This window comes from Thermobia domestica, chromosome 12 (genome assembly GCF_964235325.1).
Source record: "Thermobia domestica chromosome 12, izTheDome1.hap1.1, whole genome shotgun sequence".
In the NCBI taxonomy this organism is placed as follows: Eukaryota; Metazoa; Arthropoda; class Insecta; order Zygentoma; family Lepismatidae; genus Thermobia; species Thermobia domestica.
In genome coordinates, this window is record NC_137465.1 from 166,952,914 (window position 1) to 166,977,135 (window position 24,222).

The 24,222-nt window shown below is 33.5% G+C and overlaps 1 protein-coding gene across 2 annotated transcripts in view; it reads left to right on the top strand.

Annotated features, from left to right (window-relative positions):
* Positions 1–24,222, top strand: part of Pde6 (phosphodiesterase 6) — a 557,480-nt gene that overhangs the window by 421,328 nt on the left and 111,930 nt on the right. Inside the window, exons 8-9 of one of the 2 annotated variants that reach the window (XM_081734379.1) lie at positions 3,801–3,839; positions 23,594–23,647. In XM_081734379.1, the coding sequence (XP_081590505.1) occupies positions 3,801–3,839; positions 23,594–23,647 (93 nt within the window). The remainder of the gene's footprint in view (positions 1–3,800; positions 3,840–23,593; positions 23,648–24,222) is intronic. The other variant, XM_081734380.1, reaches the window with a different exon arrangement.

Consider the following 24,222-nt stretch of genomic DNA (forward strand, 5'->3'; position numbering starts at 1 on the left):
TGTGTGTGTGTGTGTGTGTGTGTGTGTGTGTGTGTGTGTGTGTGTGTGTGTGTAAAGAGTATATGCACCCTGTTTGCTGCCTTCTACAGATATTGAAAAATCTCCAAGGAGCCCTTTTTCTCATTTCTTCTCAAGGCTCTGGGATAACAAAGGTCAAAGGTTATGCATTGTTTATTGGTCTTATAAATCCTTCAAGCATTGGCAATTTAGAAATAAACCTCTTCGCCAATAAGAAATCAATCTCCACTTACAAGCTCGCTGACCGCTCTGGGAAAGAAGAAGAAATATACTGAAAAAGTCCTTAAATAAAGTGGCCTACTTTAGTAATGGGAAAAAGACTACTGGGTGAATGCACTGTTTCACATAAGGTTCCATTACTTATAAGAAATGCTGGTGACTCTGATAATTGACCTGGATGTACTGTGCATAATGATATACGATGTTATTTCTACGTTACTATATTTCATTTTACTATATTTATGGACATTCCAATAATCAACGTTATGGAACCCAAGTTAGTAAATTACAGGGTGCACGGTGACTCAGCAGGCCCGTAGCCAGCCCAAAAACTTAGGGGGGGCGGCTGAAGTTAGGGGGGGGCGATCCAACCATATGATATTTCATCTCCATATTGTAGTCCTTTTGCAAGCCTACTGTAAAACTTTTAGTGGGCCACCAAAATTAAGGGGGGAAGCCGGCCCCCTAGACCCCCTGGATACGGGCCTGTGGCTCAGTGATAAAGTGCGAACATCTGCTATAATGGGTCTCTGGTACGATCCAAGTTCACATGACTTAGTAGTGAATCAGATTGTATCTGTATGATTTTCCGGAGTTCTTCTGTTCCATTCCATATTTTTATTCCACTAAAATACGTACGCGCCTTTGCTGTAGAGATCTGTTTCAATTCTTGGTGCGAGTTCATGTGCTTGGATCCCACGTTAAGTTGTAGATCCACGTCTTATGCGGCCTCGCTGCTGAAATAGACGCTAAACTTTTGCTCATGCATTCATCATGTGGTCACATCATGAAAAGAAATGGGGATTATGTAGGCATGAAAGTGGGAGAAGACCTCGGAGGTAGAGGGTAAGACCAAAAAGAAAACGAGTCTTCAGAAATGTGGACATAGGATATGAGTCGTCCAGTTTCAAAACGCTCCTTGTCCATTTATATGAACTGTAGGATCGATTCGTTTTGTAAAGCATTCGGGTTCGAGTCCTAACTATTTATATCCCACTATTTCTTTTATTATCGTTACTTAAGTATTTGTAATTATGTATTTCACTTGTAAAGAAAGTTAAGTTTAAAGTAGTATTCATTGTTAGCTTCGGAACCCCTTGTATCTATATATGAAGTTTTACGTTCTATTATTATGCAGCGATGCTATAGGAGACGGTGATGATGATAATGATTGAGATGATGGAGTGAAGGAACTGAGAAAATGGAAGAAGACCTCATTCGGTGTTTCTTCATCCCAAAATATACTTGGCGAGAGTTGAGGTCAAACCAGGGACCTCACACACTATAGATAAACGCTCTGCTACTGAACAACCGTGGTCCAGGCGATGGTTTGAAACGTGAATTAATAAAAATGCAAATTCTATTTTTGCTGTCATTTCGAACTTACAAAAGCTGTATGCCTCTAAAAAGATAATAAATAGAAATTTCATGGAAGTCACCTTTTGTTCAAATCGTTCATCTAAAATCTTCGCGTTCTTTAATACTGCAAATTGAAACGGAAATAAATATCATAAATACCAAGGTAGATTATCTCAAGGGAGTTGTATGCTGTAAATGTCTCGAAGATAAAAAAAATTTTAAAAAATAAAAAATAAAATGTATCTAAAGAGAAATATTTTTCTACTTTACATCTATTTCTAAAATTTCTTTCGCCGCTACTTCCTTAAGCATTCGGGTGTTAAAAGGAAAAGACAACATGATTTCTCATTTTGCCTTATAACGCGATAAATATTTCTTTTATCAACTTTTAGACAGTGATGAAGATGAAATTAATTTATCACGAGTATGCTCGTGTAAGCATAAATCTGTCTTAAGTATACTTCAGTATAGTATGGCTTACTTTTAAGTAGTTTGGTTTAACAAAACTCGTTTATTAATTTACTCCGTCTGTCCGTCGGGTCGGAAGATAAAAATTATCAGGTGATACTCCATGTATTACGACAAATTTTAGTTAAAATGTAGAGGATCAGAAGTTAGGAATCGCGTTCGACAATCGAATTGATCTATCTACCGGAAGTGATATAAATCAAGTATTTCCAGTTTTAATGTTGATCATTGCACAGTGTTAAAAATACTTCCTTGAATTTGAGAAACCGTTTGTTATCTGTGCACCGAGAATATATTTTCTTAGAAACGAAAGTTTGAAACTCTCATTAATGAGAAATGGAAAAAAAAAAAAAAAAAGTAGATTAGGTTGTTTAAAGCGGAACGAGAAAATACACCGTAGGCCTATACTGTTACTTTCCTTATGAATGAGAATTGCCAAATCTCATTTCTAAGAAAATATTGCCTCAGTGCAAAGATAAGAAACGGGTTCTCAAGTTTAAGAAATTATTTTTAACAGTGCAGAGGAAATACGCTAATAAATAACGAGAAGTTGCTTCCAGCAATCTATTAAGCATCCAAAGAATAGATTTCGTGTTCATCCTTAAATCTCTATCAAAACCGAAAGTGAAATGTCTACTACAACTTCCAGTTTCAATATTGATCTGCGTAAAGCAAAAGCAGTAAGAGATGGCAAGAAGCGTTTTATATATATATATATATATTCGATTTAGTGTTCTAAAAAATAGGTACCATATTTTCATTTAACTCTTTCTTCAAATTGAAAGTGACACAAATCAACCATGTTCAGTTTTAACATTGATCACTATATAGTAAAAACAGTAATAGATATTGAGAAGCGGTTATTGAACCAGTTAATCGTTCCAAGAATACAGGGTATCTCAAAAGTCCCGTCGTATAGGATAACTCTGTTATTGTCAGAGTTACAAGAAAATGTAACTGGGGAAACCGTTTCCAAATATGATGTTTTCAATGTAAATTGAAGGATTTTTTTTAAATCGGACGAACCGTTTATGCTGTACACTCCTTATGTGCCCAATGTTAAATGAAAATGCAACGTTGCTATTTTTCTGAACCCACAACATAAGTGAATGAAGTTACTGTCTTTTATGCTACATGTTGATGGCCATTTCAAACACGCTCTCATTCACCATACTTTTACAAATTTTATCCATCTCCCAAGAAATGGCAACGTTGCATTTTCATTTAACATTGGGCGCATAAAGAGTATACAACCCAAACGGCTTGTCCGATTTAAAAAAAAAAAAATCCTTCACTTTAGATTGAAAACATCATATTTGGAGAAGGATTCCCCTCTTACATTTTTTTTGCAACTCTGATAATAACAGATACCCTATGTCAGAGGACTTTTGAGACACCCTGTATATTTCATCTCCACTCTAGTCTCTCCACTAAAACCCGAACTGATAGTAGATTTATTAATCAGAAAAATCACGCCATACAAACCAAATTTCTTCACATGGTATACACGTGACATTGCTAGTTGTTGTATTTTAGCTGGTATATTTTTGGAATCTTAATTCACTAACAGTATACCATACCAGCTCATACAATTCCAGTTATACCATTGCTTTTAAATTGTTAATAGGTATGAAACAAGAAAATTATAATGAATAATCTCTGTAATTAATAAACAGCAATATTATAAATGTAACAAAATAATTTAATTATAAATATTTTTGGTCTCTTCTTTTCAGAGCAACAACGTAAAGATCGAAGATATATTTGAGCAAAAGGTAAGTAGTTTCAGTGTTATTGTCTATGAGGAAAACTACCTAGATATTGCAACTAGAAAACTACTAAACAGTGTTGTAATCTACTAATGTTTTGTTCTTATATATTTTCCCTATAATTCTTCAATAAAACTTCGAGAATGAAGGTGCTCTTAAACTTTTGTTAAGGGTTCTAAATTAATAATACGATGGAACAATTAAATCAATTAGTACTTACAAAGAGAAAAAGATAACCTTGCTTTCTTGGCCGTAATTTCAAAAATGTACAGAGAACCATCATGCTGTTACTATAACGACTGCCTCCATACCATTACAATCCAGGATTGATATCTTGTTTGATCAAATAGATTTTCTTGCTAAGGCACCTATTTATAATTTTCCAACAATGAATCAACAAACATTAAAATAACTTTAAGACATAGGCTATATTGTTTCTTTGAATAAGCATTATTTAAACAATATTTAAGTTTGGTCAACAATACATGAAAAGAAAATATGAGGTATTCTGTTAATGGACTACCAACCTCTATTGTTGCCAGGAAGTATTATGATGAACTATTACAGGAGCTACGTGAGGTTATTAAGACAAAAACGCAGCGAGTGTGAAAAGCTGTTCAAAGAATTCTCATTTTGCTTGACATTGACAGGATCACATATCCCACGTTGTGGCTGCCAAATTGACTACCTTGGGATCCCAATTAGTGTGATGTCTCTCTCATTCATCTAGTTTGGGTCCCTGATTATTATTTCTCAAATTTGAAGAAATGCCTCATGTTACATCCTTTTGGAACAATTCTAACTCTCAACATGTTACAAAGACCTGGTGTAAAACATCCAATAAAACTTTTATTCGAAAAAGGTTAGAATGCTATAACATTGATATATCAACTACATCACTCTCAAAGACAATATATTAAATAACTATGTACTTTCATTCTCAGAGGTCTAGTCTTCCTTGACAAAACCATGAACTTGTCGCACCTCATTCTTACAACGAGAAAAATCTTGCTTCCACCTAGGATAAGTTGATTTTACAACTAAATCCAGATTTAAGCAACTAATATAATATTATTACCCTCTTCTATTGCACTGAATCGATAACAACAACATGAGCACAAAGTGACACATACAGGGTGTCTCAAAAATCCCCTGACATAGAGTAACTCTGTTATTGTAAGAGTTACAACAAAATATAATTTTTTCCAGATCCAAATATGATTTTTTCAGTCTAAAATGAAGGATTTTTTTTTAAATCGGAAGAACCGTTTGGCTGTACACTTTTTATGAGCTCAATGTTAAATGAAAATGAAACATTGTCATTAATAGAGGGGTACTGAAAGCGGAGCGGGGAGGGAAAGGATGAATTTTGAAAGAGTATGGTGAATGGGGGTATGTTTGAAATGGGGGATGGCCATCTACACGTTAGTGTAAAAGACAATAACTCCATTCACTTATGTTGTGGGTTCAGATAAATGGCAATGTGCACTTTCATTTAACATTGGGCCCATAAAGAGTGTACAGCTCAAACTACTCCGATTTAAAAAATTCCTTCACTTTAGACTGGAAACATCACATTTGGAGACGGTTTCCCCTCTTATATTTTGTTGTAACTCTTATAATAACAGAATTACCCTATGTCATGGGACTTTTCAGACACCCTGTATATTTTATTAATATCAACTTAGTAAGGGTTAATTGAAGACACACGAGAAAAGTTTAGTTTTGAATATTAGAAAGCAAACTAGACAATAATAAATTCGATCACGACGATGATGATTCTCCATAAATCGTTACGATATAAAATGTTAAAGAAAGTTTCTTCACATGTCAAAATGCAGCTCAGACCCCCCAGTTGTTCTTAAAGAATAATACTAATATAAAATTGATAACAAAAACATTACCAATAACGAAAACATACGTGAAAAATATGTTACCAAATAAACAGTGGAGTACTAAATGAGAAAACAAGAAAGAATAGCTATTCTAAGGAAAACAAACAAAATGAATGTAAAGATAAGTGTCAAGAATCAAAATAGGTCTACCTCGGAATCAGAATCTAATGAAAGAAGCGACTTTATTGTTATAAGAGTGATGATAATAGAATCTAATGAGAAATGTAAATAACGAGCAAAAGAGATGTCTAGAGCATTGTTTATCAACCTGGGGGTCGCGAAGATGAGCGGAAAAGATAAATATAATTAGAGTAACTTTTCAGCAATTGTCCAAGTTTTTTCTTTTTAAATCAAAATTAGAAATCACGTTTTCTTATCATATGACCCAAAATAAGTGAGTTATTAAGTTTTAAAATTTTCAAACAGCTTGCATTTTGAAACAATGTGACGGATCGGATTCGATATTTGTAACCAAATTTGGTTTTAATCCATTCGCTTTTAGGGAAGTTACTGTATCCACTATATACAAGAAATGAATTCTACTATTATAGAAATAAATGGATATCGTGAGATCTCCGCAATAGGTATATTAAAAAACCCCAGAACAACCTTATTACAAACCAGAAAGTGTGAGAGGGTCGCTGGCAAGAGAATGTGATAAAATGGAGGTCGTGATAGAAATTAGGTTGAGAACCGCTGGTCTAGAGGAATAACTTCCAAGAAAAAAGTCTGCCAAATTCTCAGTCCTGACTTTATGTAAAATACTCATAAACACGTCCATCCGCATAAGTACAAGGATGAAAATAAAAAAGATCTAACATAGAACAGGTGTATACTCCTTTTCAGTCTCGGAGTCACTTCTATAACAACACTATCCATTTTTTTGGATTGCTAGGGCCGCGGTGGCTCAGTGGTAGAGCGTTCACCACTAGTGCTAGGGGTCCCGGGTTCGATCCCAGCCCCCGCCAAGTGAACTTTGTGGTGGACAAACACCGTGTGCGTGGGTTTTCTCGAGGTACTCCCGTTTCCTCCCACTTTCTTCATTCCACCATTTCATTCATTACTCATCATCACCGTCACCTTTAGCCTAACCGGCATAACCGTGGGACGTAAAACTCAAAGATTTCATTTCATTTATTTCTTTGGATTGAATATTGCAACAAAAGAAACATTAACCAAACCTGCAACACATACTGTATTTTAAACTACAATGTGAAACAGTTTCGGATATCTAACATATCCTTCATCATAAGATAGTGTCTGATGAAGGATATGTTAGACATCCGAAACTGTAACACATTATAGTTTAAAATACAGTGTGTGTTAAAGCTTTGGTCAGCTTTTTTTTTTTTTTTAATACTACAGAACAGGTACTTACAAAAGGAAACTGTAATATACAGGGTGTCCGGAATGGGACTGACGGTTTCTAAAAGTGTCTCCATAATTTTAATATGGTCAGAGGTACAGAATTAAAAAAAAAAACAAGCATTTTAAAGGAGAACTCGAAAAGTTTGTTTGGTCTTACTTAAAAGTCATTCTAACTCAGTGTAACTCCACGTGAGCTCCATTTGTAACTCTTACAATATCTAGACTGATCTCAATCTCTCTCCACGTATTCTGTAATATCTGAGATGTTACTGAAGCAATCGCATTCCTAATACGGATTTTCAATTCATCAAGGTTACGCAGCTTTTCACCAGAAGACACAAGGTATTTCACATTCCCCCACAGGAAGAAGTCCAGGGGCACAGTTTTTGTCTCTGCAAACTACCACACGCATTGCGCCTTCCCGACTGCCGGCGCCATTTCTGTTTATACGAGCACCGTCACCAGTAGTAGTTCAAGTATGAAAATTTGCTGAACAAAAATTTTTGAGTTTTCCTTCAATATGAATGTTTTTCTTTTCGTCTGTGTCTCTGACCATATTAAAACTATACACTATTAAAAACCGTCAGTCCCATTCCGGACACTCTGTACAGTATTAGAAAACTAAAAATGTGAAAGGAAAAGATATAAAAGATATTGTTATTCCATTAGTAAAAGTTGTAAAATGCACAAGTATAAGCTTTTATAGAAGAAAAGAATACAAAACGAGAAAACTCTAAATAGTATACAATAGAGAGAGAGAGAGAGAGTCATAAAAACTTCTCCATGCCAGTGTCTTCCTAACGATTTTTAAAATGTTAAAAACTTCTACGTCAATGAGTTCATCATCTATCCATAGTATATAAATCTTCCATCTCTCTTTCAGTCATGTTAAGATTTTCTCTCACCTATTTTATCATATTGTTCTCGCCAAATTCACAATGGAACACTTTTACATGATGTATAACAATATTTACTAAAAGAAATGACTGTCATCATACCTATTACACCATTATTAACAGGTCACTTGGCGGGACTGTGAAGTCTTCCACGAACCATAATCCTCAGCTTAATATATTCTTCATTTGAACCCAGGTCATCAATGGAATCTTTTATCTCTTTTCATTCGCCCAGGCATATTGTCTTTTCTACATTATACAATTTCTTCTCAACCAATGTCACAAGCATTTTCTCTTCCACATACAAAGAGTTAGTTCGTTTTTATCTCTACGATGCTCCAAAGGTTTCTATTTCCTTTTCCGTTCTACCTATCTAATTCTCAACATTCTTCTTGATACCTACATTTTCAAACTTTGTATTAGCTTCCATCACATTTGTTTAACTTTCATGTTTCTACCCACACGAAACAATTTATTATTCTTTCTGAACTCTTTATTCAAGGACCTACAAATTTACTTTTGTTTCTCCTAATTGCTACCTTACCATTCTTATCTTTGCCTTTTTCATTTCACGTGATTACTACTATTCCTTCACAAACATCAAAAGTAGTTATCTGTACTTCAACTTATAGTACAAGCCTGATTATACAAAAATGTAGCTAAATAATAAGGAAATAAACTGAATTAATGCATATAAAAAATTACGGTTTTCAATAAAATCATCTATAAGGAAGGAAAGTGCGAAATCATATTCATCGTTTATATGTATCAGTAATTTCCCATTAATCGCCGCCTCCAAATGTAATGCGACCGAACATGCTTTTTATACATTGCATATTGTTGTGGGATATAAAGGAAAAACGGTGGTACTTATTTTTCAAAGAAAAGATACAATATTACTAGTTCATACAAATAAAAAGTTAATGCAAAATTATAGCAAGCACCCGAATAAAAGAAAAAAGAATTTAATTAGATCAAATATACTGTGATTTTCACTATAATCATGTATTATTTACGTATTATAGGTCTAAATTTCAAAATCATAAAGAAAAGGTATATTCTTAATAATTTCAAAGAGTTCTTCTCAGTTCTCAAATGCGAGAAGTATGTAGTATCTTTCCATGTTATACCCCCGGTAATGATTTTATATACTAAGGATGCATATCCCTGCAGGATAAAAGTGAGCATGATTTTCCACATTGCAAATGAAAATCCATCCATGATAGGTTCAAAATATCAAATTAATAAGATGTTCGAATAAGACATCAATACTGTAATTCTAATTCGTAATAAGGAAAATATCACTTATATTAAAAGTTACCAACAAAAAAATATCATGAAAGAAACTATATTTCTCTTTCCTTCAAAATGAAATCCCTCATATACAGTATGTGCTTCAGTAACCTAACCTCATTACATGTATCAAAAATTATTTTTCGTTCAAGAATTATCATCAGGAGTACCATATGTAAGTATTAATATTACAATCTTACAAAACCCACTAGGGTGATTCTAATCATAACAGTTGTTGGAAAGTTAAACATTTGTTCAATTTCGTGAAATATTGAATATACATTTTAAAATTGCCTATTTAAACACATACATATTAAAGACAGGTTTTGAGTATCAGTATTTCTACTTAAAACTCTTGTATACACAAATAACACATTCTACAACGTCGGATTAAATCAAAGAACTTCAACATAATAAAGAAATACCACATGTCTTTACTGGTTTCCTTGTAATCTTTTCTGTCAAAGATGGAGATAATCATTTTTCTTCTCTTTTATTAACGTAATTGGACCGCTTGACTTAACAATTGTAAAGAATTTAAAGAAAAATACAGTGAACAAACCTGTATCTACAGAAGAGCAGGGTAAATGATTCTATTACTAACTCACTCATCACCGAAACTCTGGAACTGTTGAACCGATACAAGAACTTGAAACCTCAGGCAAATGTTCTCATTAAATCCTAGATCGTGGACAAGACGGAGTTTTTCAAAATTCAGCTCCTAAATGGGAAGAAAGTGGTTAAAAGTTTTGTCTGTGTACACGAGCGCAAAGTTTCTCAATCTGTAGTCCGCGGACCACAAGTGGTGCTCGAGGTCTGCCCTTGTACTCTTCTTAGTTTTAACATTAGTCGAAGAAAAATTTAAAGAAAAAAAATCGAGTGAATTCTTTATCACTCATTGTACTTCAGAACTATACAGAATGTTAATGAATACTGTGTTATAACTTTGAGAAATGATTCTGCACACCAAAATACAAAATATGTTCATATAAATATAGTTTCGGAGCAAGATGTTGCCGAGAATGGAAGAAAAAAAAATAACTTTAGAGCGATGTCTCTTTGACAAGCAATCAACATATGCTTGTTGGTCTAGGAATTCGTCCCAAAAACCACCCATATTTTATCCAAAATAACAGAGAGTAAATATGCGACCCCTAAAAGGATAACAAATATTATTGTTATTATTTCTATTATTATTATTATTATTATTATTATTATTATTATTATTATTATTATTATTATTATTATTATTATTATTATTATTATTATTATATTGTGTTATAAAATGAAAAAAGATTACTATGCACATGAATATGGATATTGGTTAACATTTTGGGGGCTTCAAGAACTATCGGAAAGGAGGAAAGTTACTGATAAATTATTTATTCAAATGGTGTTGGAAAATAAATATAGTAGCGAATATTGCTTAGAAAATATAGGAATAAGAGTGCCGACTTATAGTGTTAGGAATCAATGGACATTGGTTGCATTAAACTTAAAACGTGAAATACTAAGAAGGATGACAATGTCTTACAATTTAAAATGAACAAATGTTAGGATAAATATCAGAGCATTCCTTACAAAATTAAACTGTTTTAACTTTATGACAAGGGTTCTAGCTGCTTATCTTTATTTTATTGTTATTGTGTATATTCAGTGTATTTTTATGTTATAATCTTTTACTCAAAGAACCAGTCTTTTACGTTAAAATATGACAATAAGTGAAAGAGGTTTTGCATGTCAAGGTCAAATTTTAAGTAAGGTTGTTTCATTATTTTAAATGGTAGTTAAATGAGACTTTAATTTGCATAGTTCTTTTAATCGTATATTTTAAGACTGACAGTTTTCTTTTATTTTTGTTTTATATATCAGTTTGAACCTTATAATTTTAATATATTAATCTTCTGACAAAGGCTTTAACCTGCTCTAATAATCATTTTACGTTATATAATTTCTGGTCTGTTTAAAATGGTTATATAATAATTTTAACATAGTGCTGTATTTTTGCTTATGAGCTGTTCATAGCACTTAATATAAAGTTATTATTATTATTATTATTATTATTATTATTATTATTATTATTATTATTATTATTATTATTATTATTATTATTATTATTATTATTATTATTATTTTCTTTCTCAAACTATACAATTTGGAAACAACATAAGAAAAAAAAACAATTCTTTGGTGAACTGAAATCCAATAAGCGTCCTCTAAGCAATTTCTCTTACTTTATCGTATGTAGCTTGGTCTACTGAGCTCTCTGGGGATCATTCTGAAAACAAGACGTCTGCAAAATTGCACCGACCGCGTTTTTACTATCGGAGAGAGAACTACAACAGACCTCATATTACATTACTGTTTCCACTTCTATCTTTCTCTTGGGTATTGAATTACTTTAAAGATAGGTCGTTCTGTAGCTAAATTGTTTCAAATTAAGTTAATATTTCCATTATTAAATGAAGGAAAGTATATTTTAACATTGAAAGCTATGACAATGAATTCAGATATCTAAACTATGACTAATTAATTCTATGGTCTATAGAACCCGAAGATGCAATAGCCACACTTACAAAACTACATCCAGTTTCTACTTTGTATTCCTATTTCTACAAGGTCCATCTTAATATTGTCCTTTCATTTGTGTCTAGATCTTCCTAATGGTCCTTCCCCGATTGGGTTTCCAATTATAATTTTGAATGGTTTCCAATTATAAATCCAAAACTGAATAACAATGGCAAGAACGCATCTCGTTTTTTCAGCTCGACGAGAAATTTAGTAGACAAGTATTTCCCTACTAGAGTTTACTCTGAGTTCCATTTTAAACCCATCATTATTAATCAGGATACGTGTACCCCTCTGAATATCTGTCCCTTATCTATACAGACATTGCCCCCTCTGAAAAACTCATCACTGTGAGTAATACAAGGTAAATAACTAAATAACATGTTTTTTTTTTATTTAAAATCATTGCTTTCTTTGAAAAGAAAATAACAAACAAAATAAAGCAAATCATATTCAAAAGTAAAACAATCTGTTTTCAAAAAATTAACATTTAAGGAAATCTAATCATGCAAGGGTAAAAAGAAAAAAGCATTTGAAGCGCTGTCATATACAAAGACTTGATAAATTCTTCTAACATAAAATAATATTATATATAATATGGCCCATGAAAACACTCAGGCGTTATTGGTCCGTCATATTACGTATCTATCTGTCTATCTATCTATCTACATACGCATATAAGCATATAGATGCGCACAAGCGTGCACACAAAGTTAGTAATAATGATTGCGCTAGTGTACCCCCAATGAAATTTGGAATACTTGGCACTGGTGACACTGATCGCTATAGAGTAGGGTGACCAACCGTCCCGTAAAGAAGGGATTGTCCTGTTTTTTCACTACCTTTCCCGGTGTCCCAAAAAAAATCTCCCGAGACGCCAAAAGGTCCCTATTTACGTACATTGGGTACAAAAAACCTTTCGACTCGTTAAAATTTCCTAATTTATATTATTACATATTTTCTAAACTATCTGATTACATTGGAATATGTCCAATTACTGAGCAACGTCATTACGACGTTTGCGATATTTGATGTGGTGGCTGCACTGTTTTCCCTTCTAGACCTCCTCACTCCGCAGACGACAGTGCAAAGGGCTAAAAGTCCTATGAAGAACAAATGTAATCTGTTTTTACCCTCTGTTTCGGGCGGTGGAAGATTGAGGCGTTGTCATCAATACAGTACAGTGTTTCCATGATTTGACTAACAAGGAGAAGGCAGACTTCGGTAAATGAACTTCGGGGCCATTTTTTGCGATTTGGTAGTGCATATTTAAAGAGTTAATATTACAAACTGGGAGAGCGTAATGGCCAAAAATAACGGAGAAAAACCGTCTTAAAGTTTTCTACTCGCCGCATGTATCGTACGACTCGCGAGTTCATCAAGTACCGGGGTGGGAGAGGGAGTAAAATCTGCGACTCATGTGGTAAGTGTCCCGGATTCGATTCCCGTTTGAATCAGAGTTGTTTTGTTTTTTGCATCAACCAATAAAATAGCCATTTGTAACTATAAGTAAAATATTAATTCACCATATGTTTATAATGAATAAAACAATAAAAATTTTCAAATCACTTGTAAAATCTTTCAATGTTCCTTGTTAAATAGGAACAAAATTTAATCTATTCCGTAAATATAGAGATAAAAGTGAAGAGGAACGTGGAGGGACGTCATCTCCCACCTTCCAAAATATGTACCGCGTAACCTCAGTTCGTAAAATATAACAATGGGTAAAGATACACAGGGAGACGGTGATTCGCTACCTACCCTCCCCCTATCTTTTGAGATCCATTTTTATTCCTGCGTAAATATACTGATACGACGAGTTATATTATGGTTACGACAGTCTTTTTGTAATAAATGTTCTTGACACTTCGTGTCTACATCTATTGACATTGTGCGAATTACGAAGGAGTTGAGGGGGAAATCCCCTTTGCTAATGGTTGATATTGGTATAACCAAAGGAGATTTCCCCCTCATTTCCCTTGTAATTTGCACAGTGTCAACAGATGTAGACACGAAGCGTGAAGAACACTTTTCACACAACGACTGCGGTAACAACAATATTTACGGAATAGATTAAATTTTGTTCCTAGTTAACATGGAACATTGAAAGATTTTACAAGTGATTTGAAAATTTTCATTGTTTTATTCATTATAAACATTTGGTGAATTAATATTTTACATAGAGTTACAAATGATTACTTTATTGGTTGAAGCAAAAACAAAACAACTCTGACTCGAACGGGAATCGAAACCGGTACCCTTTGCATATGAGTCGCAAATTCTCCTGACTCTGACACGCCATCGCTTGATAACGTTGCTCGTCGTACGATATATGAGGCGAGTAAAAACCTTTAAGACGGTTTTTCTCCGTTATTCTTGGCCATTGCGCTCTCCCAGTTTGTAATATTAACTCTTTAAATGTGCATTACCACCTCGCAAAATATGGCCCCGAAGTTCATTTGCCAAAGTCTGCCTTCTCCTTGTAAGATGTAACACCCTACAGAACTGTAAAGGGTAACAAAGGTACAGAGCTGTAAAAGTAAGAAGAACACTAGTTGTAAGTGAAATAATGTTTAAAAGTAAGAAAATGTAAATAAAATGAGTTGGAATCCGATGCTGAGAGTAATTATAAATCCTGTTGGTGACATATTTGAGCACTCATATATTTTTAGTAATGTTTTCAAATATTTCATTTTTTGTTAGCTGCTGATACTTACTTGTTATCTAATTAATTCCACAACCTTTTCAATATTTTTTAAAACGAAAAAGCGTAAATTTGTCCTATTTTGGTGAGAGATACAAAAAAAGAGAGAGAGAGAGAGAACGGAGGGGCTAAAAAATATATATTTAGGGGAGCAACCTATCCAGAAATAAAAGATGTCCCGTTTTTTCTAGTTGACGATTTTGTCACCCTACTATAGAGTGAAAGCGGTAATAGATAGCTGTTTATTTATTTTTAACTTAACGTCCCACAACTATGCTAGACTAAGGAAGGAGTTGATTATGATAATGAACAAAATGGTGGAATGAACAAGGTAGAAGGAAACGAGAGAACTCACGTACACGGTACTCTTCCACCCAAAGCTCACTTGATTTGAGCTGGGATTGAGCCAGGTTCCTCACGCACCAGAGGTGAGCATTTTAGCACTGAGTCACTACGGTCCCGTTAATAGATAGATTTTTAAAATACGGATTCAGTGTTGCAAGAATGGATTTTAATTTTGCACTTATTTCTATTTAAATCGGTAAGATTTTCCGTTTCTAGGCCCCCAAAAACTATACTATGATACTATGCATAAGTGTCGAAGTCTTATAGAACGGCTTTGTCCGTCTGTCCTTCTGTCGACAGATATCACAGCAAACATGGTAAGAGGTATCAAAATGCTGTTGTTTGCAACAGATTCAGGGTCCAAAGAATAGGTTCCATCTCTTCTGTTAGCTTTCTACTCGAACTGGCAATGCTTCAAATTAGTCATTTTCGGTTTGAACGTTTACCGCCATAGAACAAAATCAGTATCATACAGCGAGAAGTTTTTTTTTTTTTTCAAACAATTCAGCGGCAAACGTCAACATACCATGAACATCCTACACTCTTCCAAAACTCGAAATGGTTCACATTTATTATTATTTCCAGTTTGAATACTGATCTCCATAGAGCAAAAACGATAATAGATATTGAGATGCGGTTTTCTGCAATCGATTTACTGTCTGAAGAACAGATTCTATCTTTCCTAATAAAACTCTATTCAAATCGAAAGTAGTTTAAATTATTTCCGGATACAACATTTATCGCCATACAACAAAAAGTGGTAATAGATTAATAGATAGCGGCAAGCAGTTCCCTGCAATCGATTCAGTGCCTCAAGAGAGCATGTCGTCACACCTCACATTCTACCAAAAGCGGAGGTGGTTCAATTACTACCACTTCCGGATTCACAATGGATTTTCATAGAACAAAAATAGTCAGACATATCGATATGCAGTTTTTTTGTAATTAATTCAGTGTCTCGAGAATAGGTTCCATCTTCCCTTTTTACCCTCTATTCAAACTGAAAGTGGTTCAAATCAGTCATTTTTGGTTTCAATATTATCGCCAGAGAACAAATATAGTATTAGATAGCGACAAACCGTTTTAGGGTTTTAAGGGAACACAGAATTAACACCTGCAAGATTCGACCAAAACTGAAATTGATTGAAATTAAGTACTACTTTCGGTTTCAATGCTGATTTTATCGTAGAGCAAAAACGGTGTGGAAAGAGATATCGAGATGCGATTTTTTGCAATTGATTCAGCGTTTCAAGGCTAGATTCCATCATCTCTGATCACCATGTAATCAAACTGGAAGTGGTTAGAATCTACTTCCACTTCCGGTTTCAATACTGATATTCATAGAGTAAAAATGGTCAGAGATTTCGAGATTCAGTTTTTTACAATCGATTCAGCTTCTCAAGAGTAGGTTCTGTCTCCTTAACATCTATTCCATACGAAAGTGGTTTAAATTAACAATTTGCTGTTTTCAACATTTATCGCTATGGAACAAAAAAAGTAAACCATAGTGAGTAATGGTTTCTTGTTATGGATTCAGCGTATGAGAAACAGCGTATGGATTCAGCGTAGGTTCTATCTTTGATCCCATCAATTAACTGCAACCAGTAACTACTATAGTAGAAGTACTATCTCAAGTTTGAGGATTGAATTCCCATAATTTGAAAATCTACTGTAGTTTCGCACTGTGAAACGAAACTTACTAGTTTTCGATTCTGAACAACTTAGAGCTAAAACCGTATAAGAAGTCAGCATGAATTCTCATTCTCAATAACAAGTTCCATCAGCAACCGCATTTCCCCTGCAGCGATAGATTTCCCATCTCCTATAGCTTTTAACTCTACGTTAATTTCACAATGTGAAACGTAACATGCTTGTATATCTCATACACTTTAGTTCTTTATTATTTGAAACTTCTATTTAAAATAATTTTTAATTGATATATTGTAGCAAAAGAGAGTGGTTACACGTACTTGCAGTCCAGGTAACAATTTGATAAGACTATTGATTTGATAGCTTCTCCATGTGTTGTTGCACAAGCTGCCTTCATTTGTCATCCATAATAAATCCACATTGGAATTCCAATCAATCACTGCGTTGATGTGAAGATAATCTAATGATTGATACGATAACTATGCAAATTCTTGTTAATAATTCCACGACATTCTGATTGTTGTTGCGACTCATTCGGTACAAAATTTTTGAGAATACTTGTATAACTCTCTATATACATATGGATAGAAAGAGTTATTCACACACATATATATATATATATATATATATATATATATATATATATATATATATATATATATATATATATATATATAGGGTGTTAATAAAGTAATGATTTCTTACATGAAAATGAGAAAAAATTCATATGAACCTCTGTGGAAAAATTCATAGTTTCAAAGATAGAACTGTCCAGAAGTTTGAAAAATATCAATTGCAAGATGTAAAGAAAGTCACTCATATGTCATCCAAAAATGCATATTTTAACATGTGTAATGGTGGGCAAAGATTCCCACAGGGCATAAATCCCAGACTTTTTTCAAGAAAACTCCCAGATATTCATGAACTTAAAGAAGGGTTCAAAGTAGACTAAGTAAGCAGCAAACATGGAATGCGTTGACAGGAAGTCGAAATTGCTAGTCAGAAGTTCTGCTATCTGTTGTTCTTATGTATACTATCTCCCTACTGGAAATAAGAAGAAGGGACTTGTATTTATGTAAATGTTGGCCGAAAATTCATACGCTCTTAAACTATTTTCGTGAAGGATTACAGAAAATATACGTTATTTATGTCAAATATAAAGCATAAAGCGTAGCAAGAAATAACAAGTACGCATTCTCACTATCAGTTAGTAGATATTTATGATACCCTTGTAAGGCGATGGCGTTGATGTCGAATTAACTTGCTAACAGTGGTAGATATTTTTTTTAACAGCTTGCTGTGTAGAGACTCCCACGTTGCGAGACCCTTTCCTACTTTTTTGTCCCTTTATGTCATTTAATAATGATATTAACAAAGACAAATGCAAAACTTTCAAATAACACCTTTCGTCAGTCTTTCCCTCCATGAGTTCAGCTCGAGTGGTACTTGTTCGCCCGTTCCTTAGAGTAGATTACTCATTACCTAGAGGTTTGATTCAGTCAACACCAAATTTGTATTTATTATTATTATTATTATTATTATTATTATTATTATTACTATTATTATTATTATTATGTGATAGTCGGTTGCAATGTCTGCAAATTTTGAGAAGACTGTTCCGGAGTTAGGCCTTAGCCCGGTAAGGAATTATCTACTATATGACAAAATTTGTCCTGCTGTAAGAAGCGAGAATTAAGAAAGCATTATTTCTAAAGTTATGCGTACAGTAATTGGCTAAAGAAACCGCCATATCCATATGTAAATTGTATATAAAATATGACATCAGTTTTTTTTCACAAGCTGTATGATATCAAAGTTATTTTTTATGTTTAGTCTATTGATTTATATGGAGAAGTATATTCTTTTCTTCCATTAAATATTGAATCCTTTTAATATTTATAGGATTTAAGTACTGCTTGCTTCGTAATTGTGAAATAAATTTTTATTTACATATAATTTATAATGTTATAGTAAGGAAATACAATATGTAACACTTCTCATCTGACGCCTCTTTACTTTGGAATAAACCGCAAGTACCAAGTGTCTTATACAATTATGGGAAACTTGTGATCTCTTCAACATTCGGACACAGAAAGGAGAATGGAACATTTCCAGCATTTGTCAACTACAGATAATATTTAGAAGATATCACATATATTCCACTCTGCTTGCGTATTGACGGGCAAAGGAGAACTTTAATTGATGGTCATTCCAGTATTTATTTCACACTAGCGTTAATTACCAGCTTCGTTGAGTTAAGAAAAATTAGTAATATGTTCCGTTAGTCAGTGACTTTTTACTATTACTGAAGTGCACTCTGATATCAGTCATTTTCAATCATTTTTATGTATCTCCCCCAAGTTGCGGGCTGAATTTGGATTCAAACGGCATCAGAAGTGTCATTGTTCATTTCAACGACCCCAAAAAATACGGATTCGACATTACTATCGGTCAATTTCGGTGATTTTTAAATATCTCCTCCTCCCCCTAAGTTACACCGTCAAAGTAAAATGATTTTAAAAAAACACACATACACATGCCAGATCCGAACCTTATCTATGAAAATTTGATCTAGATTGGTCGGGTGGTTCAAGAGTAATAAAGTCATAATGTAGATAATCAATACAGTATTATGTGACTTTAATTCATTTACAAAATGATTGAAAAATCTATAGTGAACAAATTTATGTACTTCTTAACTTCCCTATTAGTTATAAAGGACTTCTGACTCTCATAAAGTGAATAGTTTCTTATAAGTTCATTATAAAAGAAAGAAAGAAGAGATAGGAAAAAAGGAAAAAGATAAAAGGAAAATAAATCAGTTGTCTATCATTCAGTGACGGCTATTGAGGGAAGTCATATCGGTAAAAGAATTAAATTTGTCTTTACAAGCTGCAGGAACGAAGCCTCACACAACTTCAGAAAGTTATATACCTAGGTGTAAGAATTATACGTTAAGTAACCTTTATTTTCTCAAATTTGTAAAAATAAAATTTAAATTTTTAATTATGTGATTTCCCTCTAGAACCACAACTGGTGTCATTCTAACATCCTACTTTGATTTCATAAAAAAAAGACTACCTTTTAGTTCTCGATTTTCTAAACTTTACTGCAGCGTTTCCTAACCTTTTTCAACCTGCGGCACACTACAGGTGTAACTTGAATTCTTGCGGCATACTCATAGATATTATTATTTGTAAATATAAAATGCCGTGGTATTTTTTTTTTTCCTTTTTTGTGATTACTTATCTCCATCTCACAGAGAAGAAAGCTCGATCACTTGTTTTCCTCCGTGGTAAATCATTATGCTTAGACTATATTTCATTGCAATGAAATATAGGACTCAGGTTTTTAAAAATACGCTTTCTTTTTCAGAAACTGTATCCAACCTTTCACTAAGAAGGAAGATTACTAAATAACGAACGAACAAACAAATCTCTTTTAATTTTAAAACACAAATATAGGTAATTTGTATGCATGTTTGCTTTGTCGAAAGGATTGAATGACACTTTAAAATTGCAAGTTACGAAATAGTCTGCAACAATAAAGAAGTAATAATGGTCATAACAATGATAATAAATACTTTTTCAACATATACAGAAAAGTAATACAAAATTAAAATTGTAAACTTAAAATTGTAGATTCGTAGAGAGGTTCATAGCAATATGAAATACAAATATACATTTTTCCCTGTCTTGCAATGTGATTGCTATAGAATTAATAATTTAATTTCGATTTCCTCATGGCACACTAGCGGCCTATTCACGGCACACCAGTGTGCCGCGACACATCGGTTGGGAAACGCTGCCTTACTGTATTAAAAAGTTAGCATTTAAAGAAATTAGTAAACTTTAGAAAATCAAGAGCTACCACGGCAATTCTTTATTCAGTTTTTACAAAGCTTTTGACAGTAGCGTACATAGAGTATCATCAAAGGAGGGAAGTTCAAGCAAGTTCATATATACCCAAGACAAGTGCGATTTTTAAGTGTGTCTTAATAACAATGAACTTATATTTTTATCATAATGTCTTGTAGAAAGGTGTCGGTTGAAACCTGGTAATCTTCCTTTGCGTACCCACTGATCCTGTGTATACGAGGGTCATTCCGAAAGTAGTCTCCTATTTTTTATGGAAACTAATGGATATATATAAATAACAACAGCACAGCTAAACAAAGCAATATTTCAGCTACAGACTGTCATTTTTCCACGTAGTTCCCACCATTCGTTATTCACTTTGTCAATGATGAACAAGAGCCTGAATGCCGCGCTTCTAAAAATCGGAACCAGCTTAGGCTAACCACTTAGCTTTGACAACAGTTTTCGAGCCTTGAAAATGTTCGCCACATTCAGCTTTGTACACAATTCTCTGGTCGTTATCCGGCGATCAGCACGGATGAGTTGATCAAGACGCTCTTCATTGCAATGGATGACAGCTGTGCAGAGTCGATCAGACCGTGGCTTGTCATGAACACCCTTTTCACCACCTTGAAAATACCATACTCATCGCCTCACATTGCTCATGTCTATTGTATCGTCTCCATAAAGCTCCACCAAGCGTCGATGAATTACAATCTGCGCAATTCCTTCAGTAGTGAGGACTTCAATCAACATCGTTGTTTTATACGCACGTCCATATCAGGCTCCATTTTGGAACACTCCTATGGTGACGCAAACTTACGCAGAACAAGAAGGCTCAAGCTTTAGCACTACACCGACGACATCTGGCATGGACATACAAATCAACACAAAAAATATAGGAGGCATTAATTTCGATAGATATAGATATAGATAGATAGATAGATAGATAGATAGATAGATAGATAGATAGATAGATAGATAGATAGATAGATAGATAGATAGATAGATAGATAGATAGATAGATAGATAGATAGATAGATAGATAGATACCTTTCCAGTTTGCGCGTTTCTATTTGTTTCTGCTGACAACAATTCATGTTTTTAGGATATCATATTTTGATTTTATAATAGAGACTATACGTGATATTATATACTCTTCTGATAGCGTAACAAGAACTTTCTTGATTTGTTCGAGGAACTGGCAGCATTTCTTATTACTATTTTTATGAAAATAATTACCTTATATAGAAGTTCGTTCGGAAAGTAAGATCCGTTCAGTAATAAAATAGAAGTCCAGTACAGATGAAGAAAGCAGTGTATTGCACAAAAATCAATAAGACTTACACTACTATTCCACATAGTGAACAGAGGTATTGACAACTATTTCGTATCTGATGAGTTCCTGCATTTTTTTTTTTATAAAGTCGCTTTTGTTATGTTTACGTTGTGTTGTTGGGTGAAGGTTATGTTGGGAGGGAAAACGTCAGTGGTTTCCTGCATTATGGTACAGGGTTGCCAGAATATGAGAATAGTAATAGTCAGTAGACTTGCGGGAGTGATCATGGTGATCTGAAGAGGAAAAAACGCCAAAAAATTGCCAGACAAAGTTTTCCGGTCCGATATTAGAAGAACTATATATAAAGTACCGAAATTCCGTAGAGAAGAAACTCTACTCTGTTGATGTATTAATGTTAATGCTTCTTAAAAATATTTTTTAAAGTTCCTTTTTATGTAGAACAATTAAGTTAGTGGCCACTGGATATTTTAATCCCTTGCGTTCCATTAACACCCATGTGGGTGTTATAAAATACTTCCTTGCAAAATACCAGTGACATCCATGGGAATGGCATAAAATACTCCGTTGCAAAATACCAGTGATAACCATGGAATGGCACAAAATACTTCGTTGCAAAATATCAGTAACATCTATGGGAATGGCATAAAATACTTCGTTGCAAAATACCAGTGACATCCATGGGAATGGCACAAAATACTTCGTTGCAAAATACCAGTGATAACTATGGAATGGCATAAAATACTTCGTTGCAAAATACCAGTGACATCCATGGGAATGGCACAAAATACTTCGTTGCAAAATACCAGTGATAACTATGGAATGGCATAAAATACTTCGTTGCAAAATACCAGTAACATCCATGGGAATGGCATAAAATGCTTCGTTGCAAAATACCAGTGATATCCATGGGAATATCATAAAAACGCATCCTTTATTAAGGATCTATTAATCCTGGAGGTGATGATTTTTTTTAAAAGTGGATCAAAGGCAGGAGTTAGTTCTACTGTTTCTTCTTAGGTGACAACATATTACTGACAGAAAATAAAAACATATTTTGTCTCAGTAGATAGTAGGCATAAGGGAGCATTCAATTACTACATACATGTGTTTGTATTGATAATAAACATTTGACAACTTGGAGATCATATTTCAAGATAGGAAAGAAGAAAGAACTTTGTGTTTGATCTCCGGTTAGTGTTACCAACTTGAAGCAGCATAAAATCCTTTCAGATCATCAAAATTTCCAGTTCTCAGCCCAAATATTCTACAATGCAAATATATTTTTTTATCAGTAATGTGAATGCTTGTGCATATGTGTGTGTTGTGCAATTGTACAAAAAAATGATATTCATTGGACTTTATACAATAATTATACCCTGCACAATGGTGTAGTTAGTTTTTTAACAGTAAATGAAAACCTAGTATTACAGCGTGCACATAAGAAAATGGCACCTGGAACGCAAGGAGTTAATGTTTGATCCACATTATATAGTTTTACATATTCAACATATATATATGTACGACTGCTGTTATTCAAATTAGGTTAGGATTATCTTATCCTTTTTATTTTCTTGTAAAAACTTATGTACATGCAAGAAATTTTACATAAATTCAATCCCTCTGGCATTACTGTCATATGTCTGTCGTCACTTGTAAAAAATGAAATTAATTCGCAATCCTGCCGTTTCCACAAATATATCCGAAACGCAGCAAGCTCATACTTATAATAAACCTTAATCAGTCAAGAAAAAGTTTTCACCACTGAATTAATTTAGTATTCCGCCTGGAACGATCTATATAATACGATTCGTATTGTACTACCTTCTTATCAATCTAATTTACCTCACTATTTATCAAGACGTAATGTATACCAATTTTTTCTAGGTGGTTTGTAGAACAAGCAATAACGTCATCAACAGTGCCTACTATAACAGTAAGGTTAGTACAGTATCTACTCATTAAAATAATACACACATCTATATATAGATTAACATGACTGCCGCTCGCTCTTTTTTTTAGCCTAATCGTGCCTTAATAAATTGTGTGTTTATGCTCTATTAATACATAGACTATTATTTTTTATGATAACTGTTTTAATAATAGCTCGCTCAGTTGCAGAATGCGCATGGCACTTTAGCGGAGCAACCAAGCAACTGTTTTTTCATTCATTCGTTAGTAATTTATTTTTTTTAAAAAAAAAAGAAGTTTATTTACTTGATGATGCAACGTTAACAAACATATGATATTAGTTTAAAACTATGTATGATTTCTTCTACATTTTTATATTAACTCATAGTTGCATGGCATGAAAGAATTCAGTAGGCCTAGAATTCGCAGTTTGTTTGATAAATTTCATACGATTATTAACAATTTATGTACTATTGATTCATTGTGAACGTGTACGTCATATAATAGTATATTCATATATATAAGATGTTTACTAATAACAGACAAACTGCGGGGATTAATTCTTTGACCAAATTTAATGATAAAAATTCGAATAAACATAGTCA